General features: G+C 37.4%; 2 protein-coding genes across 2 annotated transcripts; one reads left to right on the forward strand and one right to left on the reverse strand.

Moving 5' to 3' along the window:
• Positions 1-774: 774 nt before the first annotated feature.
• On the reverse strand, positions 775-19,006 carry scube2 (signal peptide, CUB domain, EGF-like 2). The gene is given in 23 exon segments (XM_042727552.1): positions 775-1,224; positions 1,472-1,569; positions 1,663-1,797; positions 1,982-2,175; positions 2,336-2,503; positions 3,135-3,300; positions 4,807-4,974; positions 8,625-8,831; positions 9,085-9,246; positions 9,714-9,818; positions 10,512-10,601; positions 10,690-10,803; positions 11,137-11,259; positions 11,354-11,470; positions 11,854-11,976; positions 13,049-13,165; positions 13,756-13,845; positions 15,395-15,511; positions 15,616-15,741; positions 17,521-17,655; positions 17,898-18,023; positions 18,294-18,416; positions 18,781-19,006. Coding segments are annotated over 23 exon segments (3,039 nt in total). The 5' UTR covers positions 18,869-19,006; the 3' UTR covers positions 775-1,077.
• A 1,070-nt stretch (positions 19,007-20,076) lies between these two features.
• Positions 20,077-22,581, forward strand: slc7a6os (solute carrier family 7 member 6 opposite strand). Its single transcript, XM_019070382.2, is given in 6 exon segments — positions 20,077-20,387; positions 20,389-20,410; positions 20,593-20,907; positions 21,092-21,295; positions 21,709-21,841; positions 22,104-22,581. Coding segments are annotated over 6 exon segments (966 nt in total). The 5' UTR covers positions 20,077-20,217; the 3' UTR covers positions 22,226-22,581.
• Positions 22,582-22,619: the final 38 nt, after the last annotated feature.

The raw sequence follows: 22,619 nt of genomic DNA on the forward strand, positions 1-22,619 counted from the left end.
TAATCAGCTGCTGAAGTATGGTGGGATCTATTTAAAAAATGACCCTATTCACCTGGGGTGTCTTGCCTCAAGCCATAGTTTCTGTTTAATAGGTTTAACAGAGGTTTAATTTCTCCAAGAACCCCCTGGTTGTAAATCTAGGCTTCTGCAACTGCGCTGCATGTGATACAACAAAGATATTTTGAGTATACTTCTTTATTTACATGTTAGATGTACAACCATAAAAATATAAACATTTAATTTACTCTGCATGTCATCAATGAGTAATCAATCCTACATCAAGAGCCTCTTAATCCAAAAATCAGTTTAGGTGATAGAAGTTATTCAATGATTAGTTTATGTTATATAAGTGTGATATTAGTGAATGAATAGGTTTTGGTGATTGATGTGTGATATGAATAGAAGTGTGATAGAAGTGAATGCAGAGAAACTGATAAGTGATATATCAAATGACCATAATGTCTAACCAGTACAAGTGTGATAGAAGTGAATGCAGAGAAACTGATAAGTGATCAATATAGGAAAATTCTGTACAATATAGTAACATGAGAGCTGATGCTAATTTTTTTTACATAATGTACAACACATTCAAACTTGCAAAAATGACTTAGTAGTTGTCTGAAGTTTCATATTTTGATGGTACAATATAGAAAAGGCACATTTTGTGAAATGACCTATAATCTATAACATATTTTCACAAAAAAAAAGGCACATTTTGTGAAATGACCTATAATTTATGATGTGATTATTTTTTTTTTATAAAGTAGTTTCTGGGCAATAAAGGAATGAAACTGGAAGGATCATTTTCTTCAGGGGTGGCAGTTCATTTTAGAATAGAAGGGCAGCAATAAATCCATTCACTGGAAAAACAGTTCATTTTCTTCAGGAGAAAAAATTCCAATGACGTATTTAGGAAAGTTTCTTGTGAGCTCTCATCTCATCAGGTCCAAGAAGTCTTCTTGAATCCGCAAGTGTGTAGGCGGCCAAGAACATTCAGGAATGTTTGTTCCAGGTCAGTCATTTAAAAATTCTCTGGAGCACCAAATATTTATTCCATACAAGATTATTTCACAAAATTCAGGGGCGTAGGAATCTCAAAACTTTGGAGCGGAGAAATCTGATAAATGATTTTGGAAACATTTCTCTAGACTCTTGTGCAGTGTAGTTGAAGAAGTTTTGTGGATGGGCCAGGACATCAAACAGGGCTTTCAGAAGCTTCTTGTCCTGTAAAGTTCATTAGAAAACATAAATGGACTTTAAGTCAATTACAAAACACCAGTACAGTATATTTTCCCATCTTCCACAGGGTGGCACTATTGTCTGTTTTTTTCCTACTGGGATCTGCAACTGCAAACCTCTTGATTTTAGTACTTGCCTCACATTAATTACTTAAAATCTGTTTTCCCGTGTTGTGGAGGTTTTGTCTGTTTTTTGGGATGTAGAGAAAAAAAGATAAAATGATGCACTATACCTTAAGAATTTCTTGATGATTCTCAGAGGCATATAACCTTCCATCCCTAACAATGTCCTCAATGAGCTCCTGGTAGTCCTCTAAAAGACGCACAATAGACAGCATATAATTAGTATACATATATTTGAAATATTTTAATATATTATAAATATGTTAGAAATTCATATTCTATGCATTTTTCGTTATATTTTGTTATTTGAAGCCTTTTCCACTGTTTCCTTCATTAGAGCGGAACTGGATCCAGAGTTTCTTGGAGCGGGAGGTGAAGGCTATTGGTCGCTCATAGGTCTGGCACGTCTCATAAGTCGTCACTGAATTGGGCAGAGCTGTGGGAACAGTAAAGAAACTTCTAAAGACCTCTTCAGTGGCTTATTCGAGCCCCAAGAGATGAAGGAGAGCACTAATGAGCCTATCGATGGGGCTCCTCCCCCCATTTCCTCACATGTGTATTCACAATCACTCTGCTGAGTCAATGCATTCAACAGCAGATCACAGCCTTGTAACACTCACAGCTCTTCCGCATGACCAAATAGTCCCCACACTCGTCTTCAATAGGAAGGTAGATCTCGGGTACCACAATGAGGATTCTGCGCTTTGGAGGAGGGGTGATGGTCCAGGTGCACTCGATGTTGGCTGGGTAGTTTCCAGGGTAGTTGGGGGATTCGATATAGCCGGTGAATTCTCCCAGCTCTCCTCCACAGTGTCTGTCTGGCAGGAACAAATTTAAACCACTTAGGATAGACTATACAGATAACTTAAATATTTTTTCTAATGCGAAAAGGATAGGCTCATTTGAAAGAATAATCCCCTTATTTTGTTTTTTTATTGAATGTATAAATTATAATTTTTTTTTTTAAATTGGACTTAATTTTGGAATGTTTTTTTTTTTTGGATTTATTTTTGTAAGTAGTAGTGTTTCCAGGGCAGGCAATGCAGTAGTTTTGGCCAAACTCCATCTGATAGGCTCCAATGGGGCAACGGATACAACGGTGGGTGCTGGTATTATAGTAATGCCCTGGGGAGCACTGAACTGTAGGAACAACAAAATCAGTTCTGAAATCAGCATTTCTGTCTTAAACATAAAAGAATTTAACAATTTAAGATAATACCCTTCTTTAAATCTGCTTATAAAACTGATTTTAACTGTTGTCCCAGCCTGACCAGTTAAAAAGAGTTGCAAACCACCTAAAATTTAGGCTGGTTTAGGCTGTTTTTTTTTCCCCCCAGCAGAGTTGTTTTGCTGTTTTTGGATGTTTTTTTTTCTGTCAAAATGGGTGTTTTATTAATTTTTTCTTTGAAAGAAATTGTTTTTTTTTTTCAGTAGTGATCCATTAAATTGATCAAAAGTGACAGTAAAGACATTTATAATCTTACAAAAGATGCAAGAAATGCATCAAAGCGTCCACAGAAATATTAATAACCACAGTTGTTTTCAACACTGATAATAAATGAAATGTTTCTGAACACCAAATCAACATATTAGAATTATTTCTGAAAGGTCATGTGACACTGAAGACTGAAGATTCACATTTGCCATCACATGAATAAATTACATTTCTAAATACATTAAAAAGAAAACAATTAAATTGTAAATAGTTATTGACCCCAAACTTTTGAACAGCAGTTTAATGTGTAGTTTATTTTTTTAATTTTATTATAAAGTTTAGTCTCACAGTCTTGGAAGGACACAGAACCATCATATTTGGTTGTGAGGCTTCCTCCACATGGGAAACAGGAGGTTCGGCTGACTTCAGGCTGATAGGTGCCTTGTGGGCAGGGCAGACAGGGGACAAAGCCATCATGGGAGAACTGACCAGGACGGCACTGACCTAGGATCAGAAAAATGTTAAGACAATGCCAGACAAACCAAGTTGAATACTTTATTGCCTTCCAAAGAAAGCAAACTGCAGTGATGTCATGCAAGTTCATTATCTAATAAACTACAGGCCTCCTCTCATCCTTCTAGTGACCACACTAAATTGGTTGCAAACCCTAACAGCCCCTTTAGTTGTGTCTATCAGCAGAAAGTAGAAGATGGCATCAGCATCGTAAGCTATCTTTGATGACCGCGCCTGAGAAGCAGAACCATGGTGGTGCCTTTTTTTCTCCAAACACAAGACAGGTCTGGAATTCTTTGTTGGTGTGAATGAATCAGACAGTTGAAGATTTGCAGGACTGCATGAAATGACCCCTCCCAACACTCAAGCTCAACTAGCCATGAGCCTGAGAGATTATCATCAATACAGGTATGCTTCCTGCCTACTGCATAAACAAAAAACAGGATGTGATTCATACTCTTTCTTTCCAATCTTAGATATCTGGGGGATGACATCTCTCAGGATAAATGGATAACAGGATGAAATGTGGTCTTGCACAGCAAAGGAAATTGAAACTCTCTGATAAGAAAATTGTATTATGTTAAGGATAATTATTACTATGCTAAATATATTTTTTAATAAATATTAGGTCACACTTTATTTTAAGGTTTATTTTAAATTAACAAAGTATTAAATTAAACGATTTGTTAATTAAAACTTTTGAATTTGATTTTTATTTATTTTTGGTTATTTATTTATAGTTATAAGTTACTTATAAGTACTAATAAACAGCCAATATGTTATTAATAGGCATGCTAATAATCAACTAGTTAATAGTGAGATTTGTCCCTATTAGTGCTGTCAAACAATTAATGGCATCCAAAATAAAAGTTTTGTTTACATAATATACGTGTGTGTACTATGTATATTTATTATGTATATATAAATACACACACATACAGAATATATTTAAGAAAAAAATTACATTTATATATTAAATATATTTATATATAATATAAATTATATGAATGTAAATTTTTAATTGTATATATTTTTAAATATTTTCTGTATGTATTTTATGTGTTTTTATTTGGTTTTAGTCTTTTGTGTCTTTTGTGTAATTTCTTTATGTTTCTTTATTCATTAATGTTTTTGTTTGTTTTTGAAAAAGGCCAACTACTCAATACTTAGGCTCTACTAAAAAGTCCAACAACTAAAGTACATACTGTATGTGATGATGTAACTCCAGTGAACGTTAATAATAAACACATTTATTGTGCTTTGTTGTAGATGCTATTATAGGTAGCTCTGTATTTGGTGTTTTATATCCAGTGAACGTTAATAATAAACACATTTATTTTACTTCTTTGATGACCCACTATCTTTGATGACCGCGCCTCAGAAACAGAAACCTGGTGGTGCCATTTGTTCTCCAAACACAACACTGCTCTGGACACCAACCTCAATGGAAGTGTGTAATAACGGGTTCGCGAGTATGTCTCAGCTCTTGGCAGACACCGAACTCAGTGGTGGTGAGTGATGGTGCAGTTATTGGGGTTTTTTTGCCCTCGGGTCCCGGGCACACGTCGCATGACACCTGCCCCTCTTCATCTTGGTATGTCCCAGGGGGGCAAAGAAAGCACCTTCCCTGCTCTCCATCATAGTATGTGCCAACACTGCATTTGACTAGCACAGAACAAAGTCAGAAATTAGATGAAACAGAGACTAAACTTGGAACACAAAAGAGGGGCCTCACATTAAGCTGCTAAAGGGGCACTGCAAATCGACCCGATGCAGCTATGCCAAAAATTCAAACAAATAAGAGAACTGAGCCTTTCCACAGCTGCCTGATCCCCCACATCAAACAGCCCTCACACACATAGACAATCCCTCACCTTACTGAACACGTTCAAGGGGAATATTACCTCGCATTAACCTATGATGTCTGATTAAAGGAAGCAGAACAAAGTCTTTTTAATGTTCACTTTATAAACCGCTCTGATTTATAGCGCTGCTTTCAAAAGTGTTTGACACACACTGTGCCTTGAAATAAGCCATGCACCAGTACGGTTCAGTGCTTTAACCTAGTAAGTACGGCAATTTGGAAATGTTCCTTTCATCTCAGTGTCTCTGTGCAAACATCCAACTGACAGTGTTCGGGAGAATTTAGAGAAACCTCTTACTCCCGAGATTTTTGGTAATAATTGCTAATTCCACAACGGCTTAAACAGCATGGCAATTATGTGTGCCTCAGCAAACTGCCCGAATTTCCAAGAAGAAAATGTAATTCTCACAAGAGCAGTTCATTTTTTTCCTCTCTTTTGTTAATTCTGAATGACCATGAGGAGCTACCATCACATTGTCCCAGTTGGCTTTTATTTGAAGGAGCGATGGAGTAAGACAGAGGAGAGGAAAAGAGTGAGAGATGGAGAGAGAGAGAGAGAGAAAAAAACCTTGAAGCCTTTCAAATGCAAAGCGATGATTCTATTGAATCCTCGAATTGATGGTCCCAAAGAGGTTTAAAGGACCTTTCACCTCTATTCAAGTCCCCCGGCTTTTGCCTGTTTGATGACATAGGCAAACACTATGGTATCACAGTGGTAAGGAGCTGAACCCAATAAAAGGGGTCAGGATTGTGAATCCCCCCATTCAGCGGAGTCCAATCGCTCCTTGCGCCTATCAGGCAGGGGCCCAAACTGCTGATGCTAATTGATTCCCATGGTGTCGCTGAAGTCAATTCTCTTGAGCTGCTCACTGGCTGGGGTCACACAGAGTGGCCCTGCCTAAGGAGGAATTTGGCTATTAAACTGCTTACTTGAATAAACAGCCCTCTAAAACACCCCTTTGGCTCTTAAACTGCTTGCTTGAATAAACAAACAAGCAAACAATAACTTAGCACATATATGGACACAAGAGGAAAGCGGCAGCTGACAGGGCAATCTTGCACAATCTCCTCCTATTCCTGTGACCGTTTAGCTTTGCTGTTCATATAGAGTTCATCATTGTGTGTTTTTGTTATGTCTGATTACATGTTCAATTCATGTCAAATATCAAAATGTATGTGTGCTTAAAAGGAATTAGCATGGAATTTCACACAAAAATTTAAATTCATTTACTCACCCTCTTGTTGTTCCAAACATTTTTCACTTACTTTCTTCAGTGGAACACAAAATATATTTTGAACAATATTTTTGCCCATATTATGTGGGTCAGTGGAGTGATATAATTTCACAGAAAAGAGATATTCAAAATGTAAAAATTTCATTCTGCAGTAAAAAGAAAGTCATACAGTTCTGGAATGTCAATCGGGGTGACTAAATGATGACAGAATTTTAATTATTGGGTGGACTATTCCTTTAATTAGGTAGAATACATTTCATGATAAGTTCTGATCACTCTTCATGGTTTAAAAAGCAAAGGTAGGTCTGTAAAGCTCTAAAAAAGTGTTAAAGCACAGATTTTCCCCACTCAATCTAGAAGCTTGCACAAGCCCCACTGGGATTTACAATGGAGTGGGCAAACTGAAAATGCTTAACTGCACTTAGTGAGGCAAGCCAGTGGGGGAGGCCAGAACAGGGAGGAAAAAATATAGCTCTTTTTAGAGCTTGATTTAAGATGGCACTTGGACACTACACTTCTGTGTACCTTAATTATATGCCTGCTTTAGTGAAAAGAGCAAAACTTACAATCCTATATTCAGCATGGATTCAATTAATTACTTAATTGCAAGTGTGTACATTTCACTTGGCATTGCTTTCCAAGCATGTTAAATGAGATGTAGATGTATAGCTTGGATCTGTAAAGTTGGACTTGTGGGACTTTGTAAAACAATGAGGAGGGAGCTGGTCAGTGGTCACCAGTCTTCTTACTTAATTTTCCCCTCCATTATCATACTCCAATGGAGAGTTAACCCACTGCGGTTAAAATGGATCACACACTCAAAACCCCACCCCCTGAGGCAAAGAAGAGAGAGAACCACTGCAAACTCCCCAAACTACTTCAAAATAGACACAGGTAGAGACAGAAGGTATATGGGCAGTAATACTACCAATCAGAATTCAGCACATTTTTTTTTTTTTTTGAAAATTGTCTATTATGCTCACCAAGACTGCATTTATTTGATCAAAAATACAGTAAAAACATTAATATTATGAATCATTATTACAATTTAAATACTACCAATCAGAATTCTTTAACATTTCTGTGATGGCAAGCTTTTTTTCAGCATCCATTTTGTCTAAAGAGGTCTAATATAAAAAAGCTCATTTTTTTATAAAAAATTCCAGTCTAATTTTAAATTAATATAAAAAAGTAATTGCTGACCCAAACCTTTAAGACCCAAATACATGGAAAGAAGATCATTTGATTTCTTATGTTTATGTAAATGTGTTTTTTAAGTCAATATTTTATTGAAATCCCATTTTCAAAAACGTCTCTAACTGCATTTGAAATTTAAATATGATCTTGTTATTCCAAAGTCAAACTAAAGCGAAATTTTTTGTTTAATTTTGTTGGTAACATATTGTATTTTTTGATTTGATAATTCATATCGTTTGTTGATATATTATGTTTGCTGTTGAAGTGTGATAGTGGAGCAATAACATTTCACTCGGAGTCTGAGACTGTTACAAAGAAGTCTTTACAGCAAATGACAGCCTTGAAAAAGCAAAGAGACTTTGGATGTCTGCATTACTGCTGAAACTGAGCCTGTAAAAGATAATGGACTTTTCCACTATAAAAGAGGACAAACATCCTCAGCAGTACTGTCACCTTAAAAAGACATCTTTGTAAGAGCCTTATGTGAAAGACAATGAAGGCAATGAGATAATGTTCAACACAATGAGTCCTCCAGACAAAGAGTTTGTTGTGCCTCACATACAGTCCCTCTGAGATGTTTATTCTAGAGGCTAAAGGAACGGATGCCAAGTTGAACGTATGCTGTAACAAGCTGATCTGAAGTACGCCTGTCACATATTACATTTGATGGTATTGAGTATTGATGTTGGGTTGGAATTATGCTGTAGGGGGTTGATGCTGAAGTACACTTCCCAGTCTTGGCTCTTAAATAAAACTCATGCCAACTTTCTCACACCATACATATTATACAATATAACACCTAATATATGTCAGTCATCTGGCCTGCACTGATGCCAAATCCACTTCTACAATATACAATATTTGGAAAACTGTCGGATATAACCGATTCATTCCAACTAGACATAATCAGTGACCTGGAGCACAACCAACATGCAAAGTAAATAATAGAATACATATGGGAATCTTAACAAATATTTTGTGTCCTCAAGCAACTGTAAGTTGTGTGTATTTGTACTGACCACATTTCTTGTCTAGCAGAACCTGTCCGGTGCCGCAGTGGTCTGGTGGGTCAGCGGGTCGGACGAGTTTCTTGGCCATCTCATACTCTGATCCAGCGAAGTGCAGGTGAAACTGCTCCCGGTTAATGGACTTTCGAAGAGTGCGGATAGTCTTCCTAAGCCGCTTCTCAGAGTGCCGTCGAACACATGCCCGGTCACAGCCCTCTGCTGAGAGAAACACTGGATACCATATCTAGTACACAATATTATGCTGAGAGAAACACTGGATACCGTATCCCATTTCATGCACACTGTCCACTACCGAATATAAAACCCACTTTCATCTTAAACCAGGAGATACTTTCACCTGTTGGCTTGTTTTAGTAACAGCGACAGGAGCAGGAAGAGGGAGAGATGTGAGCAAGAAGTGAGAGGCCTAAGGTTTCTATTGAAACATAAACATGCATTGCACAAAACCAACCTGTTACCTCCTCCAGGTTCACATCCAGCTCAAACTGGGCAGTAATGGAGGACCCTTCCTCCTCGCCAGCCTTCCGCCCGTGGCGACTACGTTGCTGTCTGCTTGAAGAGGCACAGTGCAGGCTAACAAAGCTGAACTGGACATTCTCGGTGGCTCTTTTATCTGAGTAAATAGATATTATTGATTTTATTTTGTTTTTAGGGTCTTTATTGATTAGGCAGGCTCAACTCTAGTTTTCTTACATCCCTTTTGCTTCTCAGTATGCAGAAAGAATCTGTAGTTTTTTTTGATTCTTAGTATTTAGCTGAAGAGTGTGGGACTCTTTTCAGAATCATTTCAGACCAAACTTGTGAAATATATGATTTTATTATAGTATTAGTTTTATTATAAGTATCTCTGTGTCTGGCTTGCTGCATCACTCACTTGCTTTTTATTTCCATTAAGTCTACTTGCATAGAGGGGAAATAAAAAGAAAGCTAGTGATTTCTGTTTTGGTTGTACAGTTTGACAAATGTAGTCATGTCACAGTGTTTTATTAATGGGTTGGCTTTAGACTTTGACTTAAAGCCTGTGCAAACAAATTGCTGCTTTATTAGTTAGTTGCATATATTTTCAGTGAAAAGCAGTACCTGACAGGGCGGTTTTAAAGCTCTGTGCAAGATTTTCCTGACTCCGCTTCAGATTGCACTTCCCCTGTCCAGATTTAAATGTAGCAATGGTTTTGATTCCAGAACCTGTAACAGGAAGGAACACTGTGACTTATACACTCATCATATTCATCACAAGGACAAGCTACAAGAATACTGTTTGTGCGCAAAGAAAACAAAAATAACGACTTTATACAATGATTTCTTCTCTCCTGGGACAGTCCTCCACCATTATTGAGAGTGCCACAATGCATGCATGTTATTTCTGCATTATTTTTATTTTCTTTGCACAAAAAAAGTTTTCTCGTAGCTTTAAAAAAAAATTACGGTTGAACCACTGATGTCACATGGACTATTTTTGATTTTAGTATTTTTATGTTTCTTTGATGTGGTTGTGGTATTGCTGTCTACGGAGGCTCAGAAAGCTCTCGGATTTCATCAAAAATACCTTATTTTGTGTTCCGAAGATGAACAAAGGTCTTACGGGTTTAGAACGACATGAGGGTGAGTAATTATTGACAGAATTGTCATTTTTGGATGAACTAGTTGATTAATTATAGAAATTATTTAATTTTTTTGATGAAATGGTGAGTATTTTTTGTCAGAATTGTCATTTTTGGATGAACTATTTCTTTAACTAAAACTATAAAATTTAAATGGAGAACAAAAATATTAAACAAAAGAAAATTATTTTAAGAGAGTTAAAATAATTAGTTACGTAGTAAACAGTATACACTGCTTGGAACAGTTCAAACCCAGTGCACATCCACATAGATTTACCTGGGCAATATGAGCCATTCCCTTTCCACTGTCCTCCTGCGTGGCACGACAGGGGCATGCCACAGGTCACAGTGTATGAATCTTCAGCTCCTACAGATGAAGGTGAAGGTGTCAGAAAAGGTCCAAGCAAACTCTGGCATGTAGACAAAGGAAGATCTCTAAATGTTTTAACACTCACCACTACTGATATGAACCTGCGACTGGCAGGTCAGGTAGCAGAGCTCACCCCCTCCCTGCTTACTGCAGTTGAGAGTGGGCCTGGCAGGTGGCCTCACTAGTGCAGAGTCCTCTGCTCTGAATGTGAAAATCACAATGCTTAAATGTGAAGTTATGTATACATGCCGAGAGGAAGGTAGACGGAATGAGTTAGAAAGATAGATCAAAAGCTCAACAATGCAGTATGTTCAAGATGAGAATATGAATGTACAACGCGACATGTGAGATTTGAGTTAGACAGCACCTGGTATCTGTTTGTTCGGTAATAGCACAGACAGAGAGAGCCAGATAGACAAACACAAAAGTATCTCCTGCTTTTAACTCCCAGGGATGAAGAACTGATTTCCATCTAGGCCAACATCATCAGATAAAGAAATCCAGCATTCAGAGTCACTCAGGCTCATCTTACCGATACAGTCTTTCTTGTTCCAGTGCAGTCTGTAACCAGCATGACAGCGGCACTCAAAGCTTCCCATGGTGTTTTCGCAGGTGTGCTCACATCCTCCATTGTTCAAACTACATTCGTTTATGTCTGAGAATGGAGGAAGTGACAAGTCATATAGTTGCCCTTCATCTGTAATAATTCTGATTATTTTTTTTTCTTTAAATGCTGTTTTTATCCTTACCTCCACAATGGGCAAGCCCATAAAGTGTGTAGCCCTTGTTGCATACACACTGGAAGCTACCAGGTGAGTTTACACAAGTGTGGTCACACGTCCTCTCAAAAAAGCACTCGTCGATATCTATAATCAAACCAAAATTAACTTAAATTGAAAACTGCACAGCTCCTACATCAAACACACTCTCATTTCCTGTTCAGAGGCTCCATATTCAGTTTGAAAGATATCAATCAAGTCCCTGTTTTTATTAATAACAGGGAAAGGTGCTTTATATTCAGTTTGAAAGAACTGTTTTTATTAATAACAGGGAAAGGTACTTGTAAGACTTCACTCTAAGTCTGTGTTAAGGATCTTCAAAGGAATCTTGCAAGTTGATACTGGCACACTTCATTAGACTCCCATCCGGACTTATCTCCAAGCTTAGTTACAAACACAGATACTAACACCAACCCCCACGTTGCTTCTCTACGTTGTGTTGGACCTATAGCAGAAGAAAAGCATCCTACCCTGGCACGAACGCTCGTCCGTCAGCAGTTTGAAGCCTTTTCGACAGTTACATTCGAAGCTGCCAATGGTGTTCCTGCAGTAGTGGTCACAGCCACCATTATGGAGTTCACACTCATCAATGTCTGAGAGACAGAGAAGGACCAAATCACACTGTAGAACATAGATGGACTTATCAGCTCTAGGGTGAATCTCCTAAAATATGTCAAGAATATTATCTGTAACATTATCAACCCCTCATAACATGACATGATATGATATAATATAAACTACTGTTCAAAAGTTTGGGTCTGTGATATATTTTTTAAGTCTTTTGCTCACCAAGATTAAATGTATTTTTTCAATAAAAACTGTAAAATTCTGAAATATTACTACAAATTAAAACAACCATTTTCTATTTTAATAAATTTTAAAATATAATTTATTCCTGTGATGGATGAATGTAATGCTGAATTTTGCATAGCCATTACTCCAGTCTTTAGTGTGATGTGATTTTTCAGAATTATTCTAATATGCTGATTTTGTGATAACTGTGATACATTTATTTGAATGATTCTTGGATGAATAGAAACTTCAAAAGTGCAGCAATTATTTGGAACAGAAATTGGTCCCACTTTAAATTAAGTGGCCTTAACTACTATGTACTTACATTTATATTAATCATTTGGTACCGTGTACTTATTGTGTACATACATGTTTTACATTGTACTTCTATTTTTAAAAAAATACCTGCATGTAATTACATGTGTAATTAATTTTTGTAATTACATTTATAATTACACTGTTGACCCATCTCTTACACCTTAACCCACCCTTAAACCTTTCCAAACCACCAAACCTGTCCCTAACCTTACCCCTATCCCACATCAATAGCAGCAAAAGTGTTTAGCAATACAATATGAACACAATAAGTACTTATTTTTGATGTAGTTATTTTTTATGTTGGTGCATATTTATATGAAGTTTGATACAGAAATGTTTTGTAAGATGTCTTTTGTTAAATTTTTTTAACTTATGGTTCTTTTCTGAATGAACATATTAATTTGATGACCCCAAACTTGTGAATGGTAGTGTTGTATTTTTTTTTTTTTGTTTGTGGTGTGATGTTGTTTATTAAGTGTTTTTTTTGTGTTTTTTATAATAGAAGCTAATATAATTGGTGTGTAAAGGAATATCGTGAAAAATGTTGATTCAGACCTTTGCAGGATTTGCCATTAGGTTGGAGAGTAAATCCTACTGGGCAGCTGCAGCGTACACCTGTGGATGTGTCCTTGCAGGTGCTGTCACAGCCTCCGTTTTTCAACGCACATGTCTCTGAAGAGCATATAAAAGAAAGACGCAACAAGTTACAAAGGGCAGGACTGAGAGAGAAAGCCTCAGGTTGATCATTGATCAGTTGATCAGTCATTGCAAAATCAATCAGTTCATTAATATTTTAACAGTTTGTGCAAGGAAGTCTATTTCTCTATATCATACTCCACAGATGTAGAAGGCCAAGGGCAGAGAGGCCATGTGCGGCGTGCTGTGTAAATATGAGTTGGCACTTGGCAGAGACAAATACAACACTCAGCACTGTACGCTAAACATCCCCAGTCCCTGTCTCTCTCTGCATGAGAGAATAACATGTGAAATGTACCACTCTATCACCAGGACATATTTTACAAGGGAGAAATCAGAGGTGGTGACGTGTGGGTCTCCAGTCATTTCACAGTTTACCTAAAAGACTCTGGAATGCTTAGCCTGGCCAGGCTATACGCTTCTAAATACATGCACTACAGCTTAACACAATACTTCTTGGTTTTGTTTAGATGAAATGATATGTTTTGCTTTTCTTTGTCTGTGTATGTGCTTGCATATTTTTGATTTGTTTGTTTATGTATTGTTTTTTGTTGGTTTTTTTTTACCCATAAGCAGTCGACGCTTAACTCGTTTGTCTACCTCAGCCAAGGACGTGGCATTGTGATCAGGGGTGGTGGGGGCCATTTCATCCTTTTCTAAAAAAGACAGACACAACAGAGCATGAGAACAATATATACCTTACGTTATAGTTTCTGTAGTTTTTAAACAAAATCATAATACTACCTACTTATAATCAATATTATACATATGTGACTCTGGACCACAAAACCAGTCATAAGTCACATGGGTATATTTGTAGCAATAAATAATCAATATTATACATATGTGACTCTGGACCACAAAATTTATGCCAAAAATCATTAGGATAACAAGAAAAGATCATGTTCCATGAAGATATTTTGTACATTTCCTACCGTAAATATATAAAAAATTAATTTTTGATTATTTAGTAGTATGCATTGCTAAGGACTTCATTTGGACATCTTTAAAGTAGATTTTCTCAATATTTTTTTTGTTTTGTTTTTTTTGCAACCTCAGATTTCAGATTTTCAAATGGTTGTATCTCGGCCAGATATTGTCCTATCCTAACAAACCATACATCAATGGAAAGCTTATTTATTGATTGTTTTATTTATTAATTTTTATAAAAATTGACCCTTAGGTAATTTTTTTTCATATGGTATGAATTAATTTGTTAATGGGTGGCTTATTTTTTACCGAAATGTTACTTGAGCACCTAATAAGAATATTAATTTTATATTTTTTTGTGATTTTTCATGTGAAAGTATGGATTAAAGTTATCATAAGAGAAAAATTGAAAAAGATTGTAATTGTCATTGTTTTTTTTATTATTGTTTTTTTTTTGTTAGTGAGCATAAGAGACTTTCAAATTTTAATAATTTTAAAAATAAAACACTAAAAAAATCTTCTGACCCCAACCTTTTGAACACTAGTGTTTATATATATATATATATAATATAAATTATTCTATAAGTAAATACATGCATATTACAAATGTTGTTGGCTTATTTGAAACGAATGATTTTGAATGAACGTGTCCACTAAATGAAAACATTTATATGTACGGTGCATGACACTGAATAATGCAGGAGCAGTTATCAACTGCATCTTGAACAGGAGACAGTTTATCACATTTTGCTGCAATGTTTTTTCACTGGCATCATCACACAGTGCAATCATCAAATCATCTAGTGCAATCTGACCTAAAAAACAAACCACACCGATAAGTACACCTTTTCATAAACAAAAAACATCTACAACAGCAAACAATCCCAGGCAAAGAGACCTCCCTGACTGAATGACTCTGTCCTAACCACTGTGGCGCTGTGTTGTAGTGTTCGCAGATAAATAAAGGTCGTCATGTTCTATGCTTCAGGACAATCAAGAAGAGCAGAAGCAAAATCACGGACAATGCTGACAGAACACAGAGAGAGACAACAATAAATGCAGACCCCACACACACAGCCTGCAGGCTCCAGCTGTACTTCCTCATTATCAGATAGAGTGTGTGTTTGTGTCTGAATGAGAGATCTCTTTCACTACCTTTGCACATAAGTAGATAAATTATAGATCATCTTAAAATACTTGCCAAGAGATCTTGATAAACACTAGCTGGAGAAGTGTTTTGGGACAAAAGCTTTCGAACTAGTAAAGCAGCCTTACCTACACAGGTTCTGCCATCTGTGTGCAGGGTGTACCTGACGTGACACCTGCAGATGGGCCCCTGCTCGGTGTCCTCACAGATGTGATGGCAGCCCCCGTTGCCATGATTACAGGTCACTATGCAACAGAAGACACAAACAGCATCACATCAACAGCTCCAGTGAGTCGTCATGTGGTATTTCTCATCTTAATGGTGGGTCAGAAATGCCATTCACACATACGGATGCAGCCCCGCTGGTTCTTGGCCAGCTCGAAACCCGGCCGGCACTCACAGGCCACGCCACCTTTGGGTGTTTCCTTACAGATGTGAGCACAGCCATGTTCTTTGTTCATGCAGCTCAGGCCTTGTGAAGAAGAGATACAATCAGAGAGCCTGAAACACTTTGTTTTGGTATTTCATAAATGTACTGATATTTTAAAGAAATATTTGGGGATAAATATAAATTAAGCTCTATCTACAGCATCTATGTCATGCTGTTGATTACCAACCCTCAGTTTGTATTTAATTGGATATTCCTTTAATGGCATAATGGAGGGATAGTTCTCCCAAAAATAAAAATACTCCCATGATTTACTCACCATCATGTCAGTCCAAACTTTTGACTTTCTTTCTTCTGTGGAACACAAAAGAAGATATTTTGAAGAATGCTGGTAACCAAACAGTTTTGGCGACCTTTTTTATGTGGAACACAAAAGAAGATATTTTGAAGAATGCTGGTAATTTATGAGTTTTGTAGAGTAATAAATATTTGGAATGACATGAGTGAGCTTTTTTTTTTTGGTGAACAATCCCTAATATCAAATATGTTCTATTTTATTTATAGGGTATACATAATAAAATAATCGCATTACTTTTATGCAGATTTTAAAAAAATAAGCATAATAGTGAAAGGAAAATAAATTGATTTGATCAACATTCAACGCCAATTAAGACATAAACCCTGTGCAGCTCTTTGTTTTTTCAAAGTATTTCGGTGTGGACTATACATCCCTAATAAAGTTAATGGCTACATTAGTTAATCTTTATATTTGTTATTAGTTTCTTACATTACTAAATAGTTTAAGGTATGAGGAATTAATATTAGGGGTTTGTGATTCGGGGGGTGGGATATCCAAACACTTGGGGTACCTGTTGTTACAATTATTTTCAAATTCAATGCCATTTACTTCCACACACCCTGACCTGACATCAATAGCGGGTCTATGGGTCAGTGTAGAGGGCCGGTTTCCTCCCATTCACTCTGCAGCTCAGTGGATGTGCTGATAGGATTTAGCAAGTTTACCCAGAGAAAGCAAATGGGGTGGAAAGCCTTGCAAACCTTAGCTCAATTTACCGAGGAGGACACAATACTCACAGCTGAGAAGCTACAGACACATAAAAAGGTTTTTTATTCTCATCTATGACACAGGCCACAAAGCCCTGAGTGTTGCAGTTATTAACTTGTTTTGTTCCTATGAATATGGGGCTCCCTTTCCCACAGCATGGGCCCTTTGGAACTGAACGGCTATAGATAATGCCCCGGAGAGGGAACACTACTTAAAAGCTGTCATTCGCCATTCTGCTGTCAATCATGAACTTATGTGAGAACTTTTAGAAATTAGACTGGCTTTCCTTTGCACTTACCCCTGACTTAGCACACTGACACCTCTGCAAATACACAAAACAAGCCTTTTTTGATGCACTTTTGAAATCCAAGTTCAAAAAAATGTCCATTACAACTGACCATATGGTGTCTTTAACCCTGACATGTCCTGGGGTCAGGATTTCTAAATGGTCTCAAATATTTTGGCTGTTTTCTTATAGACATTCCAGTCCTCATACATTATATCTACACGTATTTCCATTGCTTCGCCTGGTCTATGTAGATCCCACCTTCTCACACACCACAACTGGTCGATTATGTCAAAGCCTGCAAGCTTCTGGTCAAACTACATTTCAGACATTACCTTCTGCAAGTATGAAAACAATAGAAAAACAAAGCCAAAATCCAGACACTTAAGGCAATTTAGAAATCCAGGCTGGGAAAAAGATGATGTATGGTGACCCTATTATATATTCATTGTTCAGTATGATGGTGAACACGGTAGACTGAGCCATTAAAGGTTTGTTAAAGACAGTAGCTCACCCACGGAGCGATGGATGCATGTGTGTTGATTGTCACTCAGGAAAAAGCCTTCCTTGCAGCGGCACTCATAGCTTCCCATGGAGTTGACACATACATGCTGACAGCCACCATTGTTGAAGATACATTCATCCACATCTAGAGACAGAGTGTGTTAAAGCACTGATAATGACGTCACAAAATAGCACATTTCCATATATACCACAACAACTTCATTTGATTAGATTTGGTTATTTTCTAGAACAAACATACTCAGTGGAAATGAGTGAATTGTGTTCTAAAGCACTTGTAGGATGTAGTGGGAATAACTCATTCCATACAATCATTCATTTTTACCTTTCACACGTGTATAAGTGATTTCTTTGTGAATTTGTACTTACCGAGACAGTTGTGTCCATCATGTGCCAAATGAAACCCATCAAGGCAAGTACAGCGGTAATTGCCGGGTATGTTGTTACATTCGTGTACACAGCCGCCATTGTATTCCAGATCACATTCATCAACGTCTAGGAAATGGAACAGAAATTAAGGCTGATAAATGTTTGCAATTTCTGCATTATAGGGGCACTGCCCTTCCAATACAACAACAAAACACTTTTAAAATGTTAATAACTAATATGAAAGAAAGTAAGCATGCAACAAAAATAAACTCCTAAAAAATGAATAATTGAAACACTGTGTGTACAATGCTTGTTTGAATTATTTGAGTAGTGTGACTTTTATAGATTAATTGGTAGGTGATGTTTTGTTTAATTGAGTATAGTGGGAGCTGTTACCTTCACAATGTTTCCCGTCCCCTTTAAAGCCTGTTTTACAAGTGCACTTGTATGAAGTTGGGGTATTTTGACAAATAGCATCAATGTGACAGGCATCGCTTCCGTCTGCACACTGATCTGAATCTGTGTATCACAAAAATACAACACGAGACTTCACTGCAAACATTGCTGACTTCACACTGCAGTGTGGTATTATAGCGAATGTGAAAAGCGTGTATATTTTTGTGGTTTTTTTTGTATATAATTTTCTATTTTTTCAACTGTAGTAATTACAGGCTATAAATATAGGTAAATATAGGCTAAATTGATACTCAAAAAGTCAGCAAAGATGAAATGTCAGGAAAAATAGTAACGCATATTAAAATATCTGTTTAATTCTGACGGAAAGCAGAAGAACAAATGGTATGCAAATAAAGGGAGGTAAACAAACGTGCAAATTGAAATTGCGTGTGTAGAGCATTGCGCGTAACAAAGTGAAGACTCTTACCAGTGTTGTGAGGGAGTGCGGCGCTTTGGCGAGTATTTAACAAGAGCAAAAACAAACAGAGGAGCCGTGCAGTCCAAACAGCTCCCATGGTGATCGGTTCAGAGTTTAGGGTCGAAGTCAAAAACACGCTTTTACTCTAACACGAGTGTCCCTCTCATTTTCATCCGCACTTTGTCAGTGGATTCACGCTTCAACAGAAGATGTGTCCAAGTGAGTGCGCGCGCGTGTGAGCATGTGTGTGTGTGTGTGTGTGTGTGTGTGTGTGTGTGTGTGTGTGTGTGTGAAAGAGAGCCTTTTCTGTCTCTCTCCATGATCCTGTGTGTGTCGGGGGATGGGGGTGTGAGCGCATTCACACAGAAGTGTTCCTTTTATTGATCTCCAAGAGCCCATGCAGTCCGGACTGAATCGATTTTAATGTCCCAGAATAGAAAGGGGGCAAGAAAAGTGCGATATAATAGATTTACAAACTCAGGATTAAGCTAAACATAGCACATTCCCTCGTAAAACATTAATTTGTAGTACATTATAGTGAATTATATTATAGCATTATAGCAGTTTATACTGTAAGCATTTGTGTGGTCTACCTTAAAACTACACAGTTTCATTTACCGTATGGTTGATGATTCTTCCATTAAGGCGTGACTATTTCTTGAAAGTATGTTTCATTAAACTATAAAATTTATTTTTATAAATATTTGGTCATGGCCTTGTTCGGCCACGGGAATTCTTTATTTTTCTTTTCTTTTCTTTTCTTTTCTTTTCTTTTCTTTACTTTTCTTTTCTTTTCTTTTCTTTTCTTTTCTTTTCTTTGTGGTTGATAGTAATTATTTTCTCTAACTTTGGGGAGAAAAGGTTAGCTAGCAGTCGGTTCATTTTGATATTATAAATAAAAAACAAATAAAATGGAATGTATACCGTGATGAAAAAAAATTCTGTCGTTATGAAATGTTATTAACATTTTTAAATTATTATTATAATATAGGCATATAGCCCTACTTAAAATTTAAGTTAAAGCATGTTACAAAGGGACAGAAACGTCCCTTTAATTTAAGAGAATATATATTATGCTTATGCTAAATTGCTTAGTTAAGTTGTTTTAAAAATCCATAGTCCATAATAAACAAAAACAGTAGCTGATCCAAGTATTTCAATTGGCCTCTTTTCGCTTTAATTAAACCCAATTAAACCGCGACCTCTGCAGGCGGTTAATTGTAACAATATGGGGAAGCGCATAAACGTTTAAGGAACTCCACGCCGCAGCGAGGCGCTACAGTTCCGTGATGTGACGTTCACGGAAGAGAAAACCGCCAAAGGAGAAAAAACGAGTGAAAAGGAAGAAAGAAAGGCTACAGCGCAGGTTGTTGTTGTCATTGGCAGGCTTGTGTACTTGTTAGTCTGTCATCTGAAATCACTCTCTGGTGACACAGCATACCCGAAATGGACCCGAGCACGACCATTCTGCGGGTGAAGAGGAAGAGAGGCACCGATCCGGCGGACGCGCTGCTGCTGGGGTGTCGCTGCTGATGGGATGTGTGCGGATAGGTGAGGAGGGGAAGGGGTCAGCCCAGGGAGGGGTGTTGATGGGATGTACAGGAGCCCAAGATAGAGGGTGGCCACCGTGGTGTCGCAGGTGACTAATCAGGAGAAACGCACTGTATTGTTTTCGGTGGTCATGATGATGCGTTATGACGTCACGACTCGCGAGCGCACGTCAAAACGCCTATTAAAAAATCTCTTGTTTTGGTGGTTTATGTGTCTGTTTTCTTGTCATTTGCTGTTGTAGTCTCATGTATGTATCAATTCTCTTTACAGGACGCTCCGGTACAGCCACATGTCCGTGAGGCTATGGCTCGCCCACGTCTGGCTCATCATGCCTTGCGGCCATCACAAGGAAGCGCTCAGAGGATCATTGGTGATCTGCGCAGTGTCAAATGGAGCACGAGGCGAGAGGAACGGTACCGGATCCTGTCCAGCCACCGGACCGGACTGCCGACAGAGCCCACTCCTGCAAGAGGAGGAGAGGAGAGCGATGACAGCCAAACAGAGAGCCGTGACGGCCTGTCTTTGGGAGAAGTGCAGGTGTTTGACATTGTGCATGAGGAGGAGGGTGTCAAAATGCCTGTTAAGGTAAGGCCTACATTATGCAGTATTAGTCTTGAACACTTTTCATATATTGAATGTACATTTTGGCTACGTTTTTCTTTACCAATCACTCCAACTCATGGAAGAAATATGTATGCACAATTTACATTTGTCTCCAAAAGCATACTTTTTAATCTCTTTATTAAAATATACTTGTTATTTTCGCCAGACTGTGTCTGACCCGGAGACAATCCTTTGTAACTCTGTGAAGATGATTCGTGAGAAGCTGAGCGTGTCGGGAGATGGGCTCGGTACTGAACATCGAGAGAAAGAGGATGATTACGTGTATGACTTGTACTACCAGGAGACGGTCACACCGGGCTGGATCCAAGACATTCTGTCTGTCAGACCCTATACACAAGAGGGAGAGCTGGTTAGTTGGTGTGACGTTTTAGATAATAGTTTGTACTGTTTTGTTGTTTTTTTTTTTTATGTTTTTTTATTTACTTTTTTTTTTTTTTTTTTTTTATTTTATTTTTTTTTTTTTTTTTTTAGTATGATAGGTGCTTTGGTCATAATTAGTTTTATATTAAATGTACTTTTAATTTAGTTTTAGTTGACATTTAGTGTTCATTTCCAGATAGCGATTTTAGTGCTTCATCTTAAAGTTAGTTTGCAAGCAACATTACAATTTTTCAATCATCTAATATTTAAATGGTTATATTTCAGCATTGTTTCAATTAACAGATGCCTTTTTTATAGTTTTAGTATTAATAAATTCTAATGATAACCTTTGTTTTTACTTTGATTTCATTTGTCTCTTTTTCCCTCTCTTCAAATACTCAGGTCCCTGATGAAGTGGCCTGGGAGGAAGACGTGTATGAAGATGAGGATGATGAGAACGCTGAAACCAACTGGAGAAATGAATACCCAGATGAGAGCAGTGAGGATGACAGTGATGCAGAAGAGCGTTATGGAGGTCATACATCTAAGCTCTTATATTTGTTTCTTTCAGGCCCTTTATTTTTCAAGGTTTTTTTTAAAGGTTAATTTTGCTCTAGATTTATTTTTTAGAAATCAAAAAGCAAAGCAAATAGCTTCTTATTAAAGCATAGTTTGCAGTTGATTTGACTTAATATTGGCTGTTATAACACAACATATGTCATGATTCTAAAAAAGCATAATATTGTGACTTCAGCTGCTGTGATCTCCTCATATATTAAGTGTATTATTCTCTCCAGGTTTCTGGAGTGAAGAGCACTCGTACAGCAGGAGGAGCTGGGAATGCTACCGGCGGGACATGATGGAGGAGTTGGAGAATGACAAAGATGAGGAGGAACGAGAGTGTAATGATTCTGATTGAGAGCCTCTGTGTGTTGGTACGAGCATGAGAGAGGCCATTTTTACTGACGTGTGTGGAGTGAAGCTGTATGTCCTTTTGTCAAAAGTGAATGTATGTGGTAGCCCATGTGTGTGTACTTGTGTGGGTTGCTTTGACTTGCGCGTTAGTGAGATGAGTGATTTACTTTTTGCGATTGATGTGAAGATAGTATGGAGAGAAAATGGTGATTTTTTTTGAGTTTGTGTAAGTGTGGGGTGCTTTGTGTTGTCGGTTATGTGTGTAGTGTTTATACGTTCCCCGCATCTAAGGGGTGAAAAACAAAATACCTGTAAATATGTAGATGTGTATAAAAAAAAAATAAAGACTTGAGAACTAAACTGAAAATCTCAGGAGTCATTTATTTAAACAGTTCTCG

The sequence above is a fragment of the Cyprinus carpio genome, chromosome B7, assembly GCF_018340385.1.
Source record: "Cyprinus carpio isolate SPL01 chromosome B7, ASM1834038v1, whole genome shotgun sequence".
Classification (NCBI taxonomy): domain Eukaryota; kingdom Metazoa; phylum Chordata; class Actinopteri; order Cypriniformes; family Cyprinidae; genus Cyprinus; species Cyprinus carpio.